The sequence below is a fragment of the Ursus maritimus genome, unplaced genomic scaffold, assembly GCF_017311325.1.
Source record: "Ursus maritimus isolate PB19 unplaced genomic scaffold, ASM1731132v1 scaffold_5, whole genome shotgun sequence".
In the NCBI taxonomy this organism is placed as follows: domain Eukaryota; kingdom Metazoa; phylum Chordata; class Mammalia; order Carnivora; family Ursidae; genus Ursus; species Ursus maritimus.
In genome coordinates this window covers 36,987,569-37,014,001 of record NW_024426663.1, presented here as the reverse complement: position 1 = coordinate 37,014,001, position 26,433 = coordinate 36,987,569, and the positions used below count along the sequence as shown (strand labels likewise).

The 26,433-nt window shown below is 41.2% G+C and overlaps 1 protein-coding gene across 2 annotated transcripts in view; it reads left to right on the top strand.

The window, feature by feature from the left end:
- Window positions 1-4,588: 4,588 nt before the first annotated feature.
- Window positions 4,589-26,433, top strand: part of MAST4 (microtubule associated serine/threonine kinase family member 4) — a 161,124-nt gene continuing 139,279 nt past the window's right edge. For both annotated transcript variants that reach the window (XM_008691344.2, XM_040622219.1), the window contains exon 1: window positions 4,589-5,310. In XM_008691344.2, the coding sequence (XP_008689566.2) occupies window positions 5,219-5,310 (92 nt within the window). In that variant the 5' untranslated portion in view covers window positions 4,589-5,218. The remainder of the gene's footprint in view (window positions 5,311-26,433) is intronic.

The following is a 26,433-nucleotide window of genomic DNA, read 5'->3' as shown; positions in this document are numbered from 1 at the left end:
TCAGACCTTATCCTTCAGCCAGTCCTTGGGGATTATGCAGTTCTCTGCTCAGCCTGTCAAGAAATAGAAATCGGTCTTATTGTGTTTGCTTTGTTTTACCTCCTCTATAAATGTGAATCTACCTTGTGATAGTGTTTAAACTTTTTTGTTCGTATTCCAAGGATGATGTAACCTTACTTATTATCCATCTCTTGGTATCAGGCATTCACATCTATCCCTACATGTTAATTTTCATTTATCTTTTTTATCTTGTTTCATAGTTTGGTAATGTGAGCAAAAAAATTGTTTAGTAACACTAGGAGAGTTTTCTTTCAAGCTGCTCCACTTTGATGCAACTTTCTTCACATCCCTAGCTCAGCCTTTAAGCTTTATTTCTTAAGATGTGCCGTGATTACAAGGATGGCTTATTCAGGATGGGCAATTTGCTGTTCTTCTACCCTTAAATTCGCAAGGCAGCATTTAGTATGTGACCAAAGTAGACCTGTAGGTATGGGCAGAATTAGGGAAGTAGTCACTTCTAGGTGCTATAAAATGGGATTGGATAGAGATCAAAGTTAGTTTATGGCGCAGTCCCCAGAGGAGGCCAGAGTCAGGTAGAATACATTTGGAAACTCAGTATCAACACCACTTTTCATAGTGACTTCTCACTGGAATTGGCCTTGTGCCCTGAGTGTCAGTACAGGGAGCTGAAGCTTCCCGGGCTACATACCTGCATTAGAAGCTTAGTCTCCCAGTGTATAAGTTCAGGGAAGGCTCCAGGGATATTATCTGCAACATTGTTCTGTGTAGGGTGGGAGAAAACCCTAGTGAGTGGGCATGGGGCAGAGGGTGGGAAGTGGATGGGAGAATTCAAGTCAGGGAAAAGAACATGGAATTCTTTGTATATAGGAGGGGGTGAACAATGAAGATTTTTTTTTTTTAAAGATTTTATTTATCTATTCGACAGAGATAGAGACAGCTAGCAGAGAGGGAACACAAGCAGGGGGAGTGGGAGAGGAAGAAGCAGGCTCATAGCGGAGGAGCCTGATGTGGGGCTCGATCCCATACGGCCGGGATCACGCCCTGAGCCGAAGGCAGACGCCTAACCGCTGTGCCACCCAGGCGCCCCAACAATGAAGAATTTGACCCATTCTTAAGTACTCATTTCATTCTAAGCCAGCATTTTAGTAGCGTGACAAGTTTATTTTTCATTGTCATTTACCTTTCTTATAAAAACAATGGCTCATAATATCATCTGATTAAACGAGTGAGCATTCTGGATCACAAAGCTTGTCCATTACTGTGTAGGCTCAGTTATTGTGCAATAAGTAGAAAATCTTGCTGAATATCTGTATATTGACTTAGACCAGCTATAGTCTTAAGAATTTCCAATTACCTCAATTTTCTTTTAGTTCTGTAGCCAGTTTCACTGTACTTGGAACTAAACTATACTCTAGTTTTTGCCCATATAATTATTTTGTCTGCAGGAAAATGTCAGTAGTTCTGACAATTTTAATTCTTGTGTTTGCTGACTGCATTATCTTCTGAATCATAGGTTCCCAAATCAAGTCAAACAGGTTAGAAGACAAGTTACACTTGAGTGTCACACCTACTCTTATCTTAAACGAATGTGGGAATGCATCAGCCACTTTCACTGTGTTAAGTAGTTCATTTCTGGCTTTTCATGCACTTTACCTATTTTTATTTTTTCCTTTTGGATACAACCCAAATTTTCCCAAGCCTCCTAAGTGAAAAAACAGGTTAAAGTATATGTAGCTTTAAAAAAAATTGTCTTTATCCATCCCTTTGAAAATCTGCAGGGTGAATTACCCTGAATGTACGGAGTAGAGATTGTAATGACATCTGCTCACTGGCCAGGCTATTTATCAATCAAGAGAAGAAAAAAAATGTTTTATGTACTTATTTACCCATTTTAGTTATCATTGTTATGGGCATTGCCTAAATACTAGGGCTTTTCTGGAAGATATAGAACACAGGAGTTGGGAGCTACAGAGTCATTAGTTCTTAGGACCATCCAGAACTTGAATTCTATGCACTGCATCTCCTTCAAGTTACCTCTACTCAGACACTCTTATAGGACATCCTGTCTTGGCCTTTCAGCCCTTTTCATCTTTGGATCCAAAGACTCTTCCACATAGTAGTTATTTCAGTATTCAAGGACCACTGTCAAGCTCCCAGAATGTTCTCTTTCTGCACATTGAACACAGAGGTTCTTCACCATGTATATGGCACACTCTCATATCTCTTTTCACCATCTTGCTGGTTCTTCTCTGGGCAGCCTCTAATACATAATTTTCCCTCTTAAACTTGAATACCTATAACTGAGCACAGAATTATTCCCTGGGCTTCCCTTTGGGGTTGGAGATGGTGGGTGGGACCCAAAGAGAGTTTCTCTTAGTTTCACTTGTGATGTTTCTTAGAGCAATGTTAAGACATGATGAATGATAGTACTTCTGTTTTCAGTGTTACGGTGCGTAGATAAAAATAAGTCAATTCTTTAGAACTTCAAAGTGTCTTCATGGGATTCGTCAGAAGTTAAGATTCTTTGAAAAAAAAACAGTTGACCTGCTAATACTGATAATTCCAGGGCATATGAAGAGAAACCCAAGCATCTGAAACCCATTCAAAAACTATTTACTAACTACTTATATAAATCAGGAACCACCAGACTTTGGAAATAGAGAAATCAGTAAAACACGACTGCAGCTGGAGGAACTCACAGCCTGCTAGGGAAGACAGCAGTAAACAGTTTGTTTACACCTCAGCGTAAGCAGTGTGTCCAGCACCACAGTGAAGGCAAGTTCTTGCCACCATGAAAGTGGAGGGCACGGTGTGGGGTGCCCTGTGCTCTATTCCTACCCTCTCAGTATTGTGTTCTTTTAACCTCTGCATATTGCTGACATTTATGTGCAGTGTGTTCTAAACACTGCTTATAGGGGCTTATATATATCATCTCCTTTGTGTGTGTTGATCTCTTAAAGTTAGGTCCTATCATGTGCCCCCCAAAATGGGGAAAATAGGCAGAGAGTAAGTTACTTGTCTTAATTCACAGTAATTGTTGGATCCAGAATTCAGACCCAAGTGTTTTGCTCTTAACCAATGTTCTGTGCTACCTTTCTCAGAGGGAGGCTTTATTTAGGGCAGTAGTAGTTCTCAGCCAGGGGTGATTTTGCCCCCTAAGAAACATTTGGCAATGTCTGTAGACACTTTAGATTGTCACAACTGGCATCTTGTGGGTAGAGGTCAAGGATCTGCTAAACGTCCTCCAATGTACAAGACAACCCCCAGAACAAAGAATTATCCAGTCTCACGTGTCCAAGTACTGAGGTTGACAGACGGCTCTGGAGCACGGGTAGAACTGTGTTTGTGTCAGCCTTTAAAAAATACCCTTTTCAGTCCTTAAAAACATTTTAAAAAAATGGCTTAGTATGGAGCAAAACATACTGAACCAAGTTCCTAAGTATCTGGTGAAGTGTATTTTGTCACTTGTTAAATTGAGAAAATATTGCCGCCTTTGTCTGTCTTAGTAGATACCAAGGATCTGAGGAGGCTCAGTGAGAATCTTAGGAGATAATGTGTAAGAAAGCCCTGTAAAATAATTATTACTAGAAATTCCTAGAGTCCTTGGGGTGAAAATATCTCCGGAGTCATAAGAATTAGATAAAGAGGATTCCAAAGTGCACTTCTGTTCTTTGTTTTTTACCCCTTCCCTTTGTCAGCTGACCCCTCCTCCCCTTGTCACTCTATTTCTGTAAGCAAGTATGTTTCCAGTATTTAGTAGGTGAACTAAACCATTTTTTATGAGGTTTTTTTTATTAAAATCTTGTAAAATTTAGTATCTCTCCCCCTCTTACACCAGATTTAAGGCAGCTAATTTCAATTCTAATCTTTTTCCTTCATAGACTTTCACACAGCATTTGTTGGTCTGGGGAGTTATTTGAATACCATGCCTTTCTTCAAGATGAACAACAGTAGCATGGATTCAACCTTCCCTTTCATTCCCTCCAACTTTGAACACACGTGGAAGGGAAATAATCGAGCATTTGTTTTAAAAATGCCAGGTAGTGGCTTTACAGGTAGTAGCTGACCATTCCCTGGCTATGTTTGTAGCCCATGAAGCCAAACAGCTGTGCCTGTCGTAATTCATCAAATGGATGTAAACTCATAAATATAGTTGACTGACGTTTTCGGCGAGTGTGGCATCCCATTGGCGTGCTTTTCCTGCAAACAGCGTCTGGGTAAAGAGTAATTACTCACTTCCTAGGAGTGTTTTCATGGTGATCCATTCTGCAGTGAATCACAGACCAGCCTTCAGGTGTGCGCTGCGCTCACTTCACCGAGTGTTGGCCGCGGCTGGATTTATTTATTTATTTGAGGGGAATGATCCATCTGGGGCTGCAAGCTGGGGGCGCGGCGCAGGCGGAGGATGCTGGGGTCGGAGCTGCTCTAGGGCTCGCGCGCGGGGCCCCGCCGGCCCCCTTTCCCATGAGGCCCCGCTCCCGGGGGAGTGTCTGCCGGTGGGGAACCCCCCCGCCCCCCAACCCCTGGCCGCGGAGGCCGCACAAAGGTGTCCTGTTCAAGTCCGCCTGTAGGCCAGCTTTCTAAAAGTGCTTTTAAGTTTCTTTCTTTCTTTCTTTTTTTTTTTTTTGCAAAGGGGGAGAAGAAGCGCTTTTTGTATTTCAGTTCTTTTCCTTGTATGTAGATACCAAAAGGAAACTCGGCACTGGGCATGTTCGGATGTTGAATGGTTTGCTGATAAGCAACAGCCTCCCGGAACCAAAGACTTAAAATAGTCGTTCCCCCCCCACCCCCCACAGGAGCTGCAAATGGTATCTGCCAAACAGATGACAAAGTACCTTGGACTGAATCACACACAGACAGCATTTTGTGCAGAACGCACGGCCCAACTCTTGTAATTACTGTTTATAGCTGCCCAGGGCTGACCAGGAGAGGGCAAACCCAAGAGGAAATAAGTTTCCTGAACCTTGGAGAAATGGCTGTGTGTTAATTAAAGGCTAGGACGGGTACTTTTCAGACGGACTCCCAAGTTGTTCTTGAGATCACAGTTCACAGCACGTTTCCTCTGGAGGGAGCGAGTAGATAATTAGGATTTTTTTCTTTTTCTTTTTCTTTTTTTTTTTTTTTTTTCCGTTTTACCGCCCCCTCCCTGGTTTGGGCTTATGGCCTTGAACCCACAGTGAATTGAAGAGAGAAAGAAATGGATATGTCTGACCCCAATTTTTGGACTGTGCTCTCAAACTTTACTTTGCCTCATTTGAGGAGTGGGAACAGGCTTCGGCGAACACAAAGGTAAAAAACGCGGGGATTCTTTGCCTGGAGAAGGAATGTGTTGGCTTCAGAGGCAGCCCGACTGCCCAAGCCCCTTAGCAGCTGGGGTTTTGTTTACTGGGCGACAGTTTGAAAAGTTTCTACCCTGCCAGGGGGGCACTGTTTCAGGGATTCTGTCATTCTTGTGGATTTCCTATGTGATCCTGCTTGCCTGTGCTTCTGGAGTTGTTCTTTTGAAATGTGGGTGAGGAGGGGACGAGTTGAGAGTGGAGGGGGGAGGAAAGGGGGAGGAGGATAGATACTTTGTCTCTGATCTGATAGGATTCATCAGGCTTCCTTCACTCAGGCACCAGAGGCTTCTGCTTCTCTTTGTAGAGCCTTTCAGATGTTCCCTTCTATTAAATATTTGACCTTTATAAGATGCAGATGTGCAGTGCCAAGATAGCTCAAGTTTGCCCGTTTCATATTGTCTGCTTAAAAGAGACAGGCCTGCATAACTTTGCCATTTCGTTTTTTTACTGGTTTGCTGACATTTATTCCTAATACAGGCTGGCCTTTTCATTTTGTAGCATCTTTGACAGAATAGGTGGAGGACAAGAGAATTTTAAAATCAGGATGAAGCTGGTGGCAGAAGTGAAAGGCAGTTTCACTTTTGCTGACACTCAGATTGAGAGACTATGATTTTAAAGGGGAGTGTTTCTTTTCTCTCCACATGGTGCCCAGCGCAGAAAGGTGGCATTGTGATTTTAGAGGGGCATGCCTTCTGAGTTGCATAACTATATGTTCATCGTTTTTCTTCACAACTTGACTTGCACGTCCCCGTGAACGTGTTCAAGAGCAATGGTGCGGTCACATAAACAGGATGCTGGCTATCAGATTGCGAGCTTCAAAATCCAGTGTTTAAAGAACACGAGAAAACGGTGTATTCTCTTTGTTATATCTATAGCTTTGTGTAGCATGAATGCAGAGAGCTCATACTTTGGAAAACTTAGTAAATTTTCCTTCCGAAATTTCCCATGGTATTTCTTAGATTTCAGAAGCATCCTGGAATACTCTGTATGCACATGTGCAAATATACACCTAGAAAACACACACACCTCTGGCTGATACTGAGTAGACTTTAAAGTCATACTTACTTTAATATATCTTGAACAGCGTTGGTCCCATGAAACCATGTTAGAGTCTAGATTTAAATAAGGTTAACTAGGCTTTCCTTGTTCAGCTCTATGTGTTCAGAGACGTGATCTTTAGGTATTGGTCATTTTTATTCAAGATGTGTCAGCCATGCCTCTCCCCCCCCCCCAGCAAAATAAACGCAACTAGTGAGTTGAAGAAGTAATGCTGTCTACGAACAAGACCACGACTTTCGTGGCAGTACATTCTATAACTTCTTACCTTTCAAGTTTGTCAGGAGCTCTGAAATATTTGAGTGGTGTGGTCCTGACTATGATGCAGTCTCTACTCTCACCTGAAGCCACTTCTCAAAGAGATTGGGCTGCTCTGGCATCGCACCTGTGTGTCTGGACCTGAAAAGTGTTTGGAGCCTTTCTTTGCCCCATCTACCTGTTGACAATGTTACTGAGAGAATTCTCAGGCTAGTCTGACCCTGACTTTCCAGCCCAGGGCATTCCAATCCAGAACACTGCAATTCACACAGCTCACACTGGCAGAGAGCCCCAATTCTAAGTTCCTTCTTCAGAACTGAAGTAACTTAGGCTCTTCCCAGCAAAGTGAGAGAGTGTGGGAGGCCTTTCCCCACTCCCCAAGTCATGGACCTGTTTTTTCAGTTCCATGAAACAGGAAAGGGGGTGGATTTTCTTCCCTCCCTTCTATTAGTGGAGGTTGTCCCAGCCTGTTTGTGACTGGGGATTTCCAGGAACCTCGGAGTTTGGAGATACGTTTCCTGAAGATCATCTCTACGTACATCTACTTATTATTGGTCTCAAAGGACCAGCACTGCTTTATATTTATTATGTAGATTTGGAAACTTGAAGGGCAGGTGTCTTCCTGTCCAGGGCGGTGTATGTAGCTGTTGCGTTCTCTTATTATACAGTGATCAATTCCGGCTCTGTGTCCTTCCCTAAGGGCATGTAGCATATGCTTACGGTGGAACTCTTCCCGTCTGTGACCTCCCTTCACTGCTCTAAATCCTGTCTCCTCCTTCTACTGTCATGTTAACCCCATTCCGCACCTGGCTGATCAGGTTCCCTAAATCTGTCCGTTCAAAAGGACCTTGCCATCCTCAAGTTGTCCTTTTGCCAGTCCCATTGTGAGTGTACCCAGTGTCCAGGTGAGGACACCTGCCCTCGCCCTCAGGTGCGTCAGCTTTAGCCCTGGGAATATCTCTCCTGCCCAAGCCTAGCTTTTTTTTGCATGCTTGCTGGCTTTGTCCAACGGATCATTCATTCTACGTTTTGTTTTGTTTTGTTTTTCCTAGCTACTTGTTCTGATTCACATTGTATTTTAGAGGACTTCATCTTCACCTTTTCTTTAATATCAGCTTTTTGCATCTATCAAGAGTAAATTCAGCTTTAAGCATGTGAATGAACATCTCAGAGCTTTTTGGGGTAGGATGTGTGTACCATTTCGACAAAAGAAGGAGTGGTTGAAGGTTTCACACTCTTCCCTCAAGTCTGTATTATGGTGGACATTTTCATCATGGAAGCCTTTTTGGTTGGTTCCATCGTATTTGCCTTGCTGGTTCAGCATGGTACTGCTTTGTAGCTTTGCTCCGTCACAGGAAAACTTTGAAAGTTTCTTTTCCAACTGGGCCTACCTGGGCCTATGACTTTTAACTCCCTGGGTTCTTAGAGAGAGGATCGTACAGACCTAATCTCAGGTTTAGATTTTTACACAGTATTGAACTGACATTTCTTGTCCTGTGTCCCAAAGACAATTTATTGTTTCCTTCATTCTTTTTTGTCTTGACTGTGGCAGACAACAGGTTGTCTGGATGCACATGGACTTTGCTGTTTTGTTGGAAAACTTACATATTCCATTGGAAACAGTTTATTTTTTTATCACATTCTTTATTTTAAGGGAAATTTTCTCTTTTTAATTTTATGAAAACTTCGATAAATACTCTATAAAGTCTTGGGACGCCTGGGTAGTGCAGTCGTTAGGCGTCTGCCTTCCGCTCGGCATGATCCCGACATTCCGGGATCAAGTCCCACATCGGGCTCCTCCGCTGGGAGCCTGCTTCTTCCTCTCCCACTCCTCCTGCTTGTGTTCCCTCTCTCGCTGGCTATCTCTTTAAAAATCTTTAAAAAAAATACTCTGTAAAGTCTTAAACCTTTCAAAATATCCTTACTTTCTCTTGCCTTACTGTCATTTAAATTTCATGAATGAGTTTAAGTGACACAGTCTTAAAGTTTATACTTCTAGGGAATATTTGCATGGAAAAAACGTCATACGTTCTATCAACAAATTATTAACAAATCAAATCCAACAATGTATGAACACAGTTATACATCATGACCAGTGTATCCCAGGTATGCAAAGATGGTTCAGCACTAGAAAATCAATCAGTGTAATCTGTCACATAAATAAGGTAAGTAAGGATTATCACACGACCACATTAGTATATGCGGAAAAAGCACTTGACAGGTTCCAGTACTTGCTCATGACAAAAACTCTCAGAAAACCAGGCACAGAGGGGAACTTCATCAGCTCTATGAAGAATATCTACAAAAAACCTATAGCTAGCAGCATACTTAATACAATAGTCCCGCCATCTGTGCTTTCACTTTCTGCAGACCCCTGTCATCTGTAGTCAGCCACAGTCCAGAAGCCGATGATAGTGGCCTGAGACTAGGTCCCAGTGCCTACGACTTTCACCACACTGCATCTCATCACACATTTTATCATCTCACATCATTAGAAGAGACAGAGAGAGGCCGTATTCACCTAACTTTTATTGCAGTATGTTATAATCTATATTATTAGCTACTGTTGTTAATCTCTTACTGTGCCAGATTTATGAATTACATTTTATCATCAGTGTCTGTGTATGGGAAAAAACACAGTGTATCTATTGGGCTCAGTACTATTTGCAGTTTTAGTCATCTTGTGGGGATTTTGAAACATATCCTCTGTGAATAAGGGGAACTACTATAGTGAGAAACTTGGAGTTTTCCTTGCTTAGGTCAGGTAGAAGGCAAAGATGTCCCATCTCATCATTTCTCTTTAACAGGAAACAGTTTCTTTTTCCATGTCTGGCTTTGTCTCCTCTGCCCCTCCATTATTTCCGCAAGGCCGACTCAGGACAGCCATTCACCTGCTGCTTTGAGGGACAGAAATCCAGGGCTGCTATATGTTACCCCTTAGGTTTATAACATTTTCCCCCTTTGGATTAAAAACATTGTGGGGAGAGGAAAGAAGATCAAGCTTCTCTCTCTCTCTCTCTCTCTCTCTCTTTAGGCTTCGTTTTTTTACCTACCTCACATATGTAAAGAAAGGGCTACCATTGGTCTATAAATATTGCTGCTCAGTTTTGAGGTGCAACTTTAGTTTTGCTAAAGCACAGTTTAGAGATTCTAGAAGATGTTTGGTTTTTAACCTTAATGGTCAGAAATCTGTCATACTTTCATTTAGCTTCCATGACAACATCCAAATCTCAATGACAACTAAATCAAGCATCATTATCCATGCCAGTGGGCAGCTTGCGACTCGATTAATCACTTGGAGCAAGTCTCCTAATGTATTTTGCCGAGAACCCATGGGATAGAAGTTGGTCTTGGGGTTTTGTGTGTGTGTGTGTGTGTGTGTGTGTGTGTGTGTGTTTGAATTCACATTACTCAGCGGTTGCCCTGAACAGCGGTATATCCAGGAATCTTAAACTCACCGCTGCGATTGTCAGAATGTATTGAAGTTTTATGTATGCTACATCTTCTTTTCAGAAACATCTGTAGTGTTTGGTGAGTTTTTGTTTTGCTCACGAATATGTGTCTTTAAGAAGTATGGAGAATACACTAGTCTCTTGTCCTGACACATTGGGCATTATTGAATTTGTACTTACCCCTTTTACGGAAAGTCCAGTTAAATCCACATTTATTGAGCATCTATTGGGTGCCTGGGCACTGTGGCCCAAAGGTGAGTCATAGGATTGCCTTCAGTGAAGATATGGGAATGAATCATTGCAAACCAGGGCAATAGAGAAGTATTTGTGAGATACGTTATAAGCCTTAGGAGTGGTCATTGGGTAAGAGAGACTTTGGTCTCGAGGAGCCAAAATAGAGACCACATAGAAAAAACAACACCTCAGGGAGGTTTTAAAGGATAGTTTGGTATTTATCAGATAGAAGGACAGGGCCTTCCCAAAGGGCAAAAGAAATGGTGTGTACAAAGGCATAGTGGCCTTAACAGCAGAGTTCAAGGGACTATACATAGCTCAGTATTGCTGGAGCATAAAAAACCCGAAGCATAACTCAGTATTGCTGATGCATAAAGTTTGGAGAGGCAGTGTAATATACCACAGTGGTGAAGAGGATTGATCTAAAGCCAGTTCACCTGAGTTTGAATGAGATTGGCGAAGTTCATTGGACTTCAGTTGCTCTACCTATAAAACAGGGACAAGTAAATTACTTACATGGTTGTTATAAAGAGTGAAACATGTTCATGTGTGTAAAATGGCTAATGCAACGGCTGGCACATAAAAACTCTGCAAATACTGAGTATTCACATTGTTTCTGTCATTACAACAAGGGGATGAGTAGGGGGCGATGAGGCTAAGGACGAGAGTTGAGGCACTTGATATTTGTGGGCGCTTGCTTGGCCTTTACCCAAAGAGTGAAGGCATGTCTGGCAACACTGGGGAGTTTAGGTCTGGGAGCGAAGGGTGAGACCTGGAAACCAATTAATGTTATTGCTGTATGCTGCCTAAAGGGTTTTGGAGATCTGACCAAGGAATATGGTGAGATTGTCACTTTGAGAGACACTGAGGATATAAATGATCAAAGTTGATGAGCCATTGGCTCTGAGAGACAAGGAAACATTCCACAGTGGCCCTGGGGGTTTTGACCTGGGGGACCAGGGAGATGAGTGAACTACCTATACGTGCAAGAGTGGGGGAAGGGAAGACAAAAGAAGTTGTACTCATTCCTTTGATTCCCAGAAGTCTAGTTAATCTACATTTACTGAGCATCTTATGGATACTGAATACCATGGAACATACATACCTTCACTCCCAAGAGTCACAGCACCAATATCCATGCTGGGCAGGGACTATAATGGTGCACAAGACAGAGTGTTTGGGCCTTGCAAAGAAACACGCATCTAAATAAGTCAATTGCCCGATGGTGGTCTGTGTTCCAAAGGCTATAGGCAGGTGTTGAGAAGGGTCACAGTGTGGGGGGGGATACTTTAGATAATGTGGTCAGCGAGTGTCATTGATCAGGAGACCTAAAAGATGGGAAGGAGCCGTTGGTGGGGAGTATTTGGGGCAGGCGTCTGGGAAGGGTAAAGGCTCTGAGGCAGGAAGGAAAGAACCACCAGGCTAGCAGTTGGATGTGAGGGTTCAGGGCACCAGGGAGGCTGGATCAGAAATAATAAGCTTGAGAGTCATCATTAGGACCATCTGAGACCTGTGTTAGATTAATCTGTGGGAGAATAAGGATGCCCCATTTAAGGAGTGGGCTGAGATGCAGGTGGGCACAAGGAAGGAGGCCTGGGGAGAGTCTGGTACAAAGGAAGCCACACAGTGTTCTCAGAGAGATCCCAAGAGGAGGCAGGGCAGTGCTGTCACTCCACAGGGAGACAGAAGGACAACAGGGAAGGCGGGGTGACATCAGCATGAACAGCAGCAGCCTTGATGGGGTAGGAGGGGTGCGGGCGAGGCCGAGGAGCGGGGCAACAGCCGTGAAGTGAGGAATGGCAGACCATGGGTGGTAACTACTCTCTGTGGGTAGCTGACTACAGTGGTGACACATCATTGTGGCCTAGCTCCTGCACATTCACAGCTGGCCTGCCAGCTCTCCTCCCTGAATCATATCCCCTTACTCACTGTTGCTCACTTTATTGTCTGCTTCATCGCCCAAACGGGCAATGACAGTTTCCTTTTCACCACCTCGCTGGAAGCTCAGGCTCTGTCCACAGCCTTATGAGTCTCTCCTTTCTAAGAGCTGTGACTTCAGCTCACTGGCCCTGAGTGCCTCTGGCTACCTCCCCACCGCCGCCCAACACTTTGTCTCCTCCCGAGCTTGACCCCTGACTCTCCCCGAAGCCTGTTCCACAGGGGGCTGAAACCTAGCTCACTGCCTGGCCTCTTTTCAGGCTCTCCATGCCTGACCTGCAGGCTCAGCCCCTCCCCGAGCCTCTGTACCCATTTCCTCCCACTCCGTGCTCTGCCCAAGCCTGTTTCCTAACTGCTTTCTTTCATCCCTCTCCTTTCTTCCAGCTCCAGACTGTGTTTTCTGCAGGTGGGACGGGCCTGCCTGTCACTGCAGGACTCACCCTTCAGTCTGCCTCTTAGGGTTAGCCCCAGCACTGGTAGTTTCCCGTGAAACCCTCACTCACGGGTCCTCCTCCCCCAGCCTAGTAAGGGGTGCGCGGAGGGAAGAGGAGAAAGCTGAGACCCCAGGCCAGGAGCTTCCCACAGCTCTCTGAGCGCTGTCTGGGCAGAGCCTGGCTGCCCCAGACTAAAGCAGCGTGTTCTTACTCCTTGTGTATCCTGTACCCTGTAAAGCTTGCCAGGTACGAAGGACATGAGCAGGAATACACACATGGTGATAATGTTTTTATTCTCTAGTGTGAAGCTTTCCGTAGGAGATTACAGATCGTTTTGCTCCTTGAATAGGTAGGTCTCCTGAGGGTTAAGATGGAGGGAGAAAGGAGAGAGAAGGAAAGAAATGAGAAGGGAGTGTGTGTGAGAGAGTACAAAAGGTGGATTTTAGAAGAAGTTCTTTAAAAGTGAACCGTTAGAACATGGAGTCTGCTCCCTGGGCAGGCCTGGGCTATCCATTACTAGAACGTGTCAGCACTGGGACGAGTGTGTGTATGTGTGTCACCAAGTTCGCAGTGACAGGGTAGAACATTATATGCTTTATGGCTTTGCTTGCTTCTCTTTACACATAGATCCAGTTATCAGAAGCCCAGGTCGTGTCTTTCAAACAAGAGGATCATAAGCCTCAAGATAGAGGCCATCTGCCTTCCGGGCTAAAATCTGACCAATGTTAGGGTTAAGTAATCCCTTGAGTCCCTGTGTGGAAATGGATCATTGAGGACAAAACTGGGAATAGGTCTCCTTCTGAATAATTTCGGAGACTCCTCCTTGTATTGGTTGAAATGGAAATAGGCTGGTTTCTCAGGGAGATTAAGACTGGAAACCCTGAAACCCCCCCCGCCCCGAACCCCCTTACACACCCATCTCTTGTGTGAGTGAGCATGCACAGGCTATTTTAATCTGAGCTGTCTTTACTACGTGTAACCTAGTCATTTGGGAGTGATGTCATGATAACTGAGTAATCCCTTTGAAAGTTAAGTGGTAGAGCCAAGATATTAACATGGTCCTGGGGCTACCTGGATGAAAGTGGGCACAGGGTGTGTATAAATCCATTTATTAGAGGCCCAGTCTCTATCAGTGGAAGTCTTGACTCTAAAGTAGCAAATTTGGTTTTTGTGATACGTGGGACATTGTGTAACTAGAAAGATCTCTAAATAGAAATTCCCGTGGTCGTTAACACTTGTAGTTCTGGTTCTTTATTTTCTTTTCCTCTGTCTTGGTAATTAGGAAAGTTCCCTGTGAACTGGATTGTAAATTCTGAAAATGTTGACCTTAAACCTTATTAATAGAATGAGAGGATCTGCAGGAGGTTTAGCTACACTAATCACCATTGGACATACTTATTAGGGAAGGTAATTATACCAGTATCAGCCTGAAACATCATACTGTTGTGTTGTGTTGTTTTGTTTTGTTTTGTTTTGTTTTTAAAGGCCTGAGCAGAGAACTTAGGCTTTGATCAGCATTTGAAGGTAAAAGAGAGTGGTAAGGAGAAGGGGCAGTCATTAATGTTTTTCTCTTAAGCTTCACGTTGCTTGGGTTGTTACAGAACCCTGGGACTTTGTACATTCCACTGACTTTGTGATCTTAGATTTATCCATGGCTCAGATTGTGTTACAGTCTGGGATCTCTTAGGAAACTGTAATTGCAGACAAACACACAGGCAAAATCCAGATCTTGGCATGTGGTCGGCCAACTGCCATTTCTGTTCTGAAGTTTTCAAGTAAGCTTTTGCTCTTCCAAGGTAAGAACCAGCTCCATGTCCCTGGAAACTTTCTAACATGACATGGCAGTTCAAATTCCAGATCTCTTTGGGAGATAATGTATTAGGTCGTCAGTGAATCACCTGGGCGGGAGGAATGAGGAACTGATGACACTTGCTGAGGTCTCCTAGGGTCATAGAATCAGAGAGAGAAGAAAACTGATGGATTCACCAGGCTCATTTTGCCTTCTGAGTATTTGCTGAAGCTGTCTTTGCTATGCTTTATTCTAATATTAAATATTACAGTGCATGTTGATGTCTCAGGATCCTGACTTTGGCCTTACTGCATTTCTCTCTTGAGTCACTTAGAATATTGTCTAGCCACTGCCAGAATTCTTAGCTAGTAAATGAGAAGAAAATCACTGAACCCAATAGCTTGCATAAAAATCACCTATGTGATTTTACTTTAACTTTCATATCTTTTAAAATACTATATGATGGGGATCTTTAAATTGGAAATCATAATTATTAAATGTTTTACTTTTACAGATATATGGAGGGGTTAAGAGAAAACAGTGTGTTTGTCATGGGAAAAACTGCCTGCTTGAATAAAGCACTCTAGGAAATATGGTAAACGAAACCTTTGTTACTGTAAAACAATAGCCATTAAGTGACTATTATGTAATGTTATTTCTTACGTCTGATTTGGAATGGCTTGTTGATCTTGAAACTTGAGATAAAATTCTTGTAAAAATACTACTTTCATTTGGCTAATCTCAAGACTTTGAATACAAAATCAAAGACTTTCCCAAGTGGATTACCTTGGTCTGACACTGAGCCCTAGAGATAGATACTGAAGCCATGTCAAATAGATTTTTTTTTTCCTTGTAAGGATTAATTTTATCCACTTGGTATTCTCCATTTGAGTACCCATCCAAATAAACACAAATTATTTGCTAATCCAAAAAATGGTTCATTGTAAGATTAGTCTACGCTTGCTCAACCACTCCAAAGGGCGCACAGGTGGCAAAACAGCTGATAGGCACGCTCACCTAACTTGACGGGTTGAATGGATGATGATGAATTTGCATTTTCCAGAAATGATGAATTCTTAAGCAAAGGGAATATTTTATCTTAGATCTCAAATGGCCATAGTGGCTAGTAGTGGAACAGGGAGAGTATGGGATAGTTTAGGGGTGTTTTAGGTCATAGTTCTTCTTATGGATTCTGCAAAATGAGCTTCTTTCTGTGCTTATGAATTGTAATTTCCTGTGTGTTTTAGGGTTTGATATTTGGGGTTAGATGCTTGGACCCAGAGAGTTAGTAAGGGATAAAACTTGCCATATTTTTACTGTGTGACCTATAAAATTTGTATGTAGTATTCTTTTTCAGTAGTTGACTTCTCTTTAGTCAATTTCAGATGAGTTAGCCTTCCAAATCTAGGATTTTTAAGGTGAGAAGTGAATAGTGGTTTGTATAGGCCTTCTTAACATAAGAATCCAGGCTCAAGAGTTCTTCTCACTTCAGACCAGTTCTTAGAGCTTAGTGGTTTTGATGTCATTTTACCAGCATCATCATTACCAAGATGCCTTCTAGGTAGGTAGACCAGTTTTCTTCAAAATGTGATTGATGACATATCATTTGTTGGCTTCTTAAAAGAAATTCTTTAAATAATAGAAGTTGTGGGTTGTCTTACCTTGTGAGAATTAACCTTAAAGTCAGTCCACTTTCTCACACCAGACCTAGGGTGATTTGGGAGTCAAAAGGTACAGATAACTGAGCTGTTTAGATATTAACATGATACAACCTTTGATGCCGTTCCTAGGAAACACATTCTATGGAATGGGTCCCGGGTTTAAAATCCATGAGGAAAAGGGTTCTGACTCCTGGCACTAATAGGCATATTCAGAAATGTTGTATTCAAGCCAGAGTAAATATATATGCCCTTTACACTTTCTTTCATTTAGCAGAAGTCACCTCTAAACACTTATTTTGGCATTAAGGAAGCTCGTCATGACCTATTGTTCCAGAAAGATTATAGTTCTCATTTTAAGCCAGTTTTCTAGTTCCCGTGTGAGTGGCGTGCCCAGCCCAGAGCCGAAGAAACAAGCTTTGCTTTTCAGACCTTCCATTCTTTTAGGTGTGTCCTGCAGGCAGTGGCTTGTAGCTGTTTCTTCAGCCACTTAACAGGTTTGATTTCAAAACTATTTAATAAGAAACTAACATGTTTGGAGGGGATTCATGGCCCAACATTTATGGACTTTGTTGGGAAGTTCCAGGTGTGTATATATCTTGAACTCCATCTTAAGGCGTATTAGACTAAAATGACGTTGGTTTTATTTTGCTTGTTTTGTTTTTGCCTTCTAGTCATAGACTGAGTTCCTTAGGATGTCTTAGGGATTGGATTGGGATGGGATAGCCCCTGGTACTCGAGGCCATGCAGCATCTCTTTCGATTTCTTTTCTTTGGTTACCTTAGCAGCACTGAAGAGGAGTCAAGTGATTATAAACTGGACCTAAAGATGGAGCAACCAGCATCTCAGAGCTGGGGGATTAACTTCTGAAGTGTGGGACGTTGTTTTTATTTTAAAGTACTTGGGAGGGGGGGGTTATTTATGAGTTCCACATCTCTGTGTGATCCTTTTCCTGCTTTGTGGCTTGCAGATAGCCTGAATCACCTTCTGAATCCTGATAACCTAATAACCTAGTTTGATGACATTTGACTTCTGTGGACAGGGTCTTGGGGCTTTACCGCATTGCCTCATTTGCTTATTTATATACCAGATATTTATTGAGTAGCTTTTATGTGATCTGGGCTATGGTTATCACCTGGGAAACAAAGATGTGTATGGCATGATCCTTTTCTTCTAATGGGGCTAGAAAGCAGTATAGCCAGGTAATTACAGTAACGTGTAATAACCGGTAGGAGATAGACCAACATCAACAAAGGCAGAAGGAGAGGAAGAATATCTGTTGGGGCAGTTTGGTGCATTTAATCCGATCTATAATATCTATTAGATGAAAAAATTGGGGCTTAAAGAGATTAATTAACTGTACCCAAATCTCAACAGTTGTAAAAGGTAAATCTGGATAGAAACTTAACTGTGCTCTCCTGTCTCCAACAGACATACAGCTTTCACAATATTCTAATTATTAGAAATGATAGTTGTAAAGTAAGATTTGAGGTTTTATAGTACAGAAGCCTCCTGGCAATTTGAGGTTAGGTGTGGAATACAGAGCCCTGATAATTTTGATCTTTGCTATAGAAATGCCACCTGCTGTCTGAGCGAAGAGAGTGAAAAATAGAAGTAGGTTTTACTTTGTTTTAAAATGCCACCTGCTGATTCTCTCTACCATTAATGGAAATTGTATATGTATTCTGTAATTTCCTCATGTTAAAGTATCAGAGTTTATAATGGTGTTTGAAAGGCGTGTGCTTTTAAAATTGAGGTTTTACTTATGGTATAGCTCTGAACAGCTGCTGTCTTATAGGCCTTTTGAATGAATAACATTCCTCTGCAACCATGCCTACTTTTCTCAGATTTCACTCTGTGTATTATAAAATCCTGTCCTTTCACATGAATGTATATATTATGCGGACACATCTCAGAAGCCTTACTGATCTTGTAATAGTGCATGTAGTTCATTTCACAGAAGGACAAAAGTTCTTGCATCTTATATGAGAGTACACTATGAATGCCAAAAAAAAAAAATCTGTTGGGATTTTAGAGATGAATTGCCTATAGGCTCCTTCGTTTTTAAAAATATAGTAATTCCTTTTGAGTATGCTAATGCTTAACTACCTTTTTTTTTAAAAAAAGGAAATGAGTTGGTGGCATTCACTTAAATACATTTTTTTTCCTTGGGAAAGCCATTGTATTTAAAGAACTAAGAAGTAACTGCTCTGTTATGCGTACCACAATTGTAAAAGAATAAAGGGTAAGTAATCTATAACATGCAAAAGGCACAAATACTGTATCCAGAATTCTCTAAACAGAATCCTTCACTGGCCATTTTGTGGCTCTCAGTGGTACAGGATGTGAGCTGTTTTTGAGGAATGGCTGCCCTTCCCTAAGGATGGAATGGAAGAAGTCTTCTGTTCAGGTGCTTTTTCAAATGTTCCGGATGCTCGTCTTCACGGCCACTAACCCAGGCCCAAGCCTTCTTCAGATTCCTACTGACACAAGGTTTACCTGTTGTATTTACTTGCTCTAGAAAAAGCAAGTCCAGGGAGATAGATGTGTTTTGTTTTGTTTTAATAAAGTTTATTGAGATAGAGTTTACAGACAGTAAAATCATTCTTTTTAGGTTTGCATTTCCACGAATTTTGAGAAATACAGTCATGTAACTACCACCACAATTTCCATCCCCTAAAAAGTTTTAGGTGTTTTTTAATTGTTCGATAATGCTAATATAGGATTAGAATAAGATGTTTTGTTTGCTGTCCCCTCTTTCCCTTTTTTAAAAATTGGTTTCCATATGTTATTAAGACTGGATTTGTTTTTTCCCTAATGTCCTTCTTCTGTGCCAGGATCCCAGCCAGGATACCATGTTACACTGTGTAATCCTTTTTAGAAATCATTTTCGTGAGGAAGATGATGAACACATAGTTCGATTACTTGGTTGATAATATCCAGGAGGTAACAGGAAAATGTATTGTGAGATACTTGAAAGAAAAGCATAAACTGCCTCAGTCATGAGGTGCATTATTAATGTACAAAAGCTCCTTTGAGCCAACATGGGTGAAGAAGTTGTAAGAAACCAGATTAACTATTTCCTGCTAGTCAGACTTGTTTAAAATAATCTGGCGTTGTTTAGTGAGGGCCATGAGGTTGAAGATTTGGGAGGTATGTAGTTTATGACCTAGATTATGGTCGTGGGAAAATAAACACAGAGATCCAGAAGGAATCCTGCAGTTTTTCAATGCGAGTGAAGACAGAATGAAACATACATTTTATAAAAGGTAAATTCAAGACCCTTGAATTGCTTTGTAAAATAATTTATCATATCTTACCAATATTTTTATTATATTTTAATTTCAGTGGAATGTGTATAGCTTTTAAAGAAAAAATTAAACACAATGGATGCTGAAGACAGAATGGAGAAAATACAAATAACTATAAAGTAAAAAAATCTCCCCAAATTCTATTACTCACACATAACCACTATTAAAAATGTGGGGTTGTCCTTCCGAGTTTTTTTTCTGAGTGCGTGTGTGTGCACATGTGTGTATATACATACCACAAAACTCATATTTTGTATCTCTTGTCTTACGAGCTGATTTTTTTTTTCCCGTAAAGAGATTGTTTTAGGGACGCCTGGGTGGCTCAGTTGGGTAAGCGTCTGCCTTCAGTCAGGTCACGATCCCAGGGTCCTAGGATCAAGTCCAGCATCGGGCTCCCTGCTCAGCGGGGCGTCTGCTTCTCCCTCTGCCGCTTCCCGTTTGTGCGCTCTCTCTGACAAAGAAATATTTTTTTTAAAAAGAGAGATTCTTTCAAATACCCAGCTTTATAATGGTATAATTTCCAGAAAATTTGAAAAATACCCCTAACCTACAAGAAGATGTGTGAGCGTTATCTATGAAGTTGTGTGGAAGTGTTTAAAACCATGTTCTGGAAACCGCTGAGCTAATGCACAGCCTTCCCTTATGTGGGCGTGTCCGTGGCTGGCTCCGTGGTGTGCAGTGAGAGGGCCAGGCCCCTGACACCAGTGATGTCACCTTGGATGGTCTCACTTTCTAGGTCTTGTTTTTCTGCACTTGCATTCAGATCTCTCTTGAAATGTTCCCTTTAAAAATACTAATGCTAACTCAGAAAGATTCCAATTACCATCTCCCCACAGGCTTAAATGTTAAACCTCAAGTTCTAAACTTTATCCCTTATGTATGTGAGCAGGCTTGCCAGATGGCAGGCCAATTAATATATTTTTGCAAGGTGTAGAAATGTTTTTTCTCCATAGGGGAACAATGAATCCGTCTGCTCCACATCTTCCTTTCCCCTCTGTCCTTTGGGGAAAATCATCATTTAATTTTCAGAAATAATTGTGCAACTCTCTAAGTGATACTTTCTGCTTTTTAAAAGGAGATAGTTTTAATAATTGAAACTTTTTCTTACTATAAGAATTTAAAGAACCCTGTGTCATGGATTAAAATATGTGGACATCTGAGTTGCATCCATATTATTTTTTCCTTTTTGATTGTAGGGCATACAGAATTGTGTTTAAAAAATTCATTCAGCAAAGTCTTAACTTGGAAAAGACTTGCAGAAACATGTAGTCAAACCCTTTTACTGTAAGATGAGGACACTAACATTTAGGTATCAGACTTTCAAGCAGTCAGCAACTTGGAACCTGAATGGTCTTGAATCCTGGTCTTCAGGTTCCAAATTAGGACAACCGTGGTGAAAATAGAATCTGATTTCTCAGGAGGAATAAAAAGAGCAAGAACCTTGAGTAAGATTCACATAGAAGCAACCACACACTCGTTTTCATTGCCTCATCTCCCTTGAGTTCCAGGCACTGAACTGGACATATCACCCTTACAGTTTCTTTACATACTCAAGTGGCTTTTCAGATCAGCAGGTGATGGTGATTAACTGTTTAGTTGCCTCCAGCTCTGTAGAAGTTCCAAAAGGACAAATGCCACATCCATTTTTTAAGCCCTTTTATAGTGTGCTGTCTGGACCCGAAATGGATGAATTAGTGAATATATGAATATCAGTGGACTTATTTTACAGAGTCCTCTCTGGAAGTGTTACAGTTCTAGGAGAGTGACTTCATTGTAGCTTTTCAATAATCTGACACATTATGATACAGAATATTCCAGAAGCTTCTTTTGCGAGGAGTGTTTCAATTATATCCCTACTTACCCGCATTTTTGCTGTCCCCTATATTTTGTCATAGGTGGGCGTACACTGGTTAATGTTAAGTGAGAGGAAGGATTTTGACTTTTTTTTTTTTTCCTTTCATTCAACATGACCTTCTTTATGTGTTTTCAAACTAAGAGAACCTTTTCAAATAGAAAGAGTTCAGACTTAGGCTTTAGATGTACCTTGGTCAGAATCCAGACTCTTTAACAAACTAGACGTGTGGCCTGGCAGGTCACCTTACTTCTGATACTTGGTTTCCTCATCCTTAACTAAGAAAAATAACCACACCTTCCGTGCGTTAGAGAAGGTATAATCACGTAGGTCAGGGGTAGGCAAACTACAGCCTCTGGGCGCAGTCTGGCCCACTGCCTGTCTTTGTACATAAAGCTGTGTTAGAACTCAGCCACGTCAGTTCATTTAGGTATTAACTGTGGCTACTTGTGCTGCAGTAGCAGAACCCAGGAGTTGTAACGTGAGACGCTGGCCTGCAAAGCCAAAAATGTGTACTGGCTGGTCCTTTACAGGGGGATTCCCCCAACCAGGAGCCTGAGGCAGTGCCTAGCAAATGTAGGCACTCCGTAAACGGTAACCTTACCTTGCCTTTAGTCTTCCCATTGATTATTTCAAGGTCAGTCTTTCTCTTTAGACCCTCTTGAAAGATAGTTCTGATGTAGCCTTCTCTAATGTTCCTTCCAAAGCCCTTATCCACCTCTGGAATATGGCCAAAGCCTTGAGCCATGACACAGGACAGAACACGTTGTGAGAGGTCTCTCTACAACTCCCACACCCTGATATATAGCATGTCTGGACTTGAATCAGGCGGTGTGCAGGTTGCAGGAATAGGATTTGCTCTAATCCAAGTGTAAATACAGGCATTCTATGTAGAGGGCAACATGTCCCAATTTAGTTTAGATTATTTCTCACTCTCTTGCTAGGTATGTCCGATCTGTACTTCTTCAAAACCTTCCCAATACAGCCCCTAAAACTGGAATTTTTTTCATTTCTAAAGACGTTAACAAATTGCTACAAATTATAAATACCATGTTTAGCAAAGGACCTCTTTAGCAAAGCAGGAGTATTCTGACTGAAATGATTGGGCCGTTGGAAAGAGGAAGTTCTCAAAGGATTGATTAGATTTTTTTGTTTGTTTATTTTGTTTTGTATTTTAAACAAAATGAACTCGGAGTTCTCAGCAGTTTTGATTAGGGACCCCCTGGTGTCTAGTAGAAGACTAAGACAGGGCATAGACTGGTGGAATGTGCCCAGTGAGGACTTGGTGATGGATGGGTACACACCAACTCCCACACATGGTGGAGAGAAAGATGGCAGGGCTTTCAGAGAGCTGTTAAGGGCAGTGATGGGTGCTTGTAATTTTTTATTTATAAAAGGACGAAAGAATGTTTTTTCAGAATAATAAATACATTTTTTTCAGTATTTTAACATGATCTGTGTTTCTAAAAAAAAAAAAAATACTGTGAAGAGATGATAACAGCATTACCCCAAATTTTGTGAAGTCCTTCTTGACTCTTTTTGCTCTTTTTTCCAACGCATTTCAGTGTTTCTAGTGCTTCTATACAGGCCTGTTAGCATTTATCCCAACATGTTATAATTCTGTGTATACTTATCTGAATTCCCAGCTGATGTTGAATGTCTTGAGGCAGAGACTTTATGCCAGCATGGTACCTGGCACATAATAGACGGTCGATCAAGGTTTATTGAATGAAAGCACTCCATAGTGAGCATATTCATGCATATAGCCTTTTCTATCTTTTGGAACTATTTCCTTAGGATAAATTCCCAGAATAGAGATTTCTAGGCCAAAGTGACATGCATATATTTATGAATCTTGATATATAATGCCAAGTAGCTTTTATGTCTACTTGCAATTCCTTCCAAGTTTGTGCCTCTCCTATTGCATGGTGTGTTATTGCTAGATTGGCAGTCTTGGTGTTCCACATTTTCCCGAGCAAAAGAAATGGAAGGAGGCTACAACATTGCCACATTTAAGTCTGGAATGAACATTGCATATGCTTAAGGATGAAAAGCTTCTAAAAGAATAAATCCCTGTTGTGGGACTTGGAAAATGGAGGAAGGTGGGCAGCAGGAGCAAGGTATAGGGTAAAAGATAGATTACAGGGACAAAGAACTTCTGAGTTTTTTTTTTTAATTGCTTTGAATTTGTATTATATTGTTATCATTATTTCAAGAAAGCATTTGGATATTTTTTATTTGCTTTTTGCCCATCAACACATTTAATGTTCAAATATGAAACATTTCTAAATGCAAATTGCTGTTAATGCACATTCCAAGGCATGCTTTTATCAAGGTTTGAAACTTTTTGTCTACTATGTTAGGCATTTCCGTCTTCATTTCATCTTATTTGTGTGTGAAATAAGATTGAGTCTCTGTGCTGTGACATTGGGTACCCACAGCTTTTTTTGAGTTTGATATTTTGCTCCCCTTCATCTAGGGTTTGACTGCCTCAGAAATTACCAGTGATAAATAGCAGTATCTGTCTTTTGGTACAAGTGGTATTAACAAACACATAGAATCACCTAAAAGCCACGTTGTAGATGGTATTACAAAGTTTGTGGGGACTAAGCTGAATAGAGCAAGGGCAGTGTTCAATTAAAGATACTGTGTGGAAATTGAGGATTCTAGTGAGTTGGACGATTCCACAGATGTCCTAAAGAGTTTATGCATGTTCTGTATTATATATTCCATTACACACACACAGAGATATCTATAGATATATATATATATATCTCTGTGTGTGTGTATATGTATATATATGTAAATATGATTCACTTGGCTGAGAAGTAAGCCATGGAAAATGTGCCAGATTTTCATCACTTATTTTATTGTGACTGTTGCTAGAAAAGCCCAGGAGTATATTAAAACAAACAATAAGAAGGAACATTAGAGTGGTCGAGGCACCTATCACCCTGACCATTGTCTTTGGAAGGACCCAAAGACCAGGCCTGGTGGGAATGTGGTTGTGTCCCTGCTCTGTGTGTAGTAAGCTGTGTCCTTAGAGCAGAGGAGCCCGTGTCCCTCAGCGTCTTGCCATCAGAGCATCATCACCTCTTTGTTTTAACCACATGTGCTCCCCAATTAACTACGACCATGAACCTGCAGAAATCATGCGCTACACCTGTCTACTTACCAGGTTTGAATTACATTGCCCAACTGGAAAATAAAATCTTTAAAATAAAAAGAAGTTAAGAAATAAAATTGATAAAGCACTTCTCATTTGCTAGTCTTAAAGTCGTCTTCCCTCCTAGAGTTTGCGTTTTAATGACGAAGGTCTGAGTATGTTCTAAATAAGAGGAGCGGCCAGCAGAATTTATCCAAATCCTTTCAGAGAATGGAAGCCATTGCTTCTCATTGCCTCCCTACTTCAACTTGGCATTTTGGGGAGAAAAATTTTGTGGGAGAGAGGGAGAACTATGAATGCTCTTAAATGTCATGCCACGTGACTGTTAAAAATCATCTCATGATATTAGCTTCTAATGGGGAGAGAGATTCTTTTTGGCTTTGGAGTTGCCTTATAAATGCCTCCACGTTAATCTGGATACAAACTTTTAGCCTAAAAGACCTGTGAGTAGAACAAAGTGTTGAGATTTGATTTGTCCACCTGCTTATGAAAGGTAATTCATGCAACCATAAGAATGCTTTGTAAACATAGAATCATTTTCAGGTTAAAAGATCCTCTACCAAATTAGATAGGACGCTTGAAGCCTAGACTGTAAGCAGTTTTTTCCTCCCTTAGTTGCCACTATGGATCAATATCTTTTATTGACTCTTCTAGGGTTTGCATGCAACTTTCTATCATGGTCATTTATGCTAATCAGCATGAAACAGAATCATTGTAAATCATAGCCCCTTAGGCACATTTTCCCCTCCTATAATACTTGAGACCACAGAATTCTGTTCAGAAAAGATGAAAAAAACAATCCATCATTTTTTAGTGACACATGGAACTGACCTAGATATGGATGGCAAAGACTCCTTCCCTCCTTATCTTTGGGCTTCACCTTATATTTTAATTCAAAATGCAGATGAAAACGAAGCTCACTATGCTAAAAGAAAAAAAAAAATCAGGTTTAAATTCGCCAGTTACCTTTATTTGTGAAAGTCCAAATATATCACGTTAAATATGAAGGTAGAATAACTATAATATGTTCTATTTTAATGTTTTTACATACAATTATTAAAAGTTATCTTCATCAGGAAGGAATGTCTGTGTAATTATTGTAAATTATCAGGGTTATTACTTGAAGATGTATAAGGATACTTTATTATCTACATATTTAATGATACAATTCAGATAATTAGCGTAGAAGACAGCAGTTTTTTACTTTAATGTTGTACTACGATAGATGGTTTGACTACTGTTCACATTTATTTGTAGCACAGAACTCATCAGAATATCTAGTTATTACAAAAGCAAAGTAAAATTTCTCTGTCTTGACCAAGTAGCTCATGAATAAGTGTTTTATTCTCTTCAGAGTCCTAACTGTGCCGTGGAAGCAAAGTCGACTCTGGCTGTATCCCATATCCCTGTACACATCCACAGGTGAACGTATAAGTGTTAGGCTCATCTGTTTTAAGCACTTCAGAGAAAAAAACATCCTTACGTCTTGAAAGCCACCTCTTAGGGGAGGATCTGTTGTTATGGCCACCTCTGAGTTTAAGAAGATTTGCCTAAAGCAGGGGAGATGCCGTTTGGGGGGTGAGGGGGTGTGGATTTGCATGCAGTCTGCCCTCCATCTTCTACATCTGTTTGTTGGTGAATTCAGTAAATATTAGCTGAACACCTTCCTTATGTCGGGCATTATTCTGGGGAGGGAGTGGTAAAGGAGACAGATGGTTCCTGCCCTTTTGAAAGTTGCAGTTTCATGGGAATTGTGGTTGGGGGGGGCGAGGAAGATGCAAAGATTCACAGGAACTTGCAACCTTGTATGCGATTGTGTGTCTGGGCTTGCCTCTCTTAGCCATGGCGTGGAAGGTCACAAGGAAATAGAAATTATTTTGAGAGCATCCCAGGGCCACGTAACAGAAAGCAGGTTATCAGGGAAG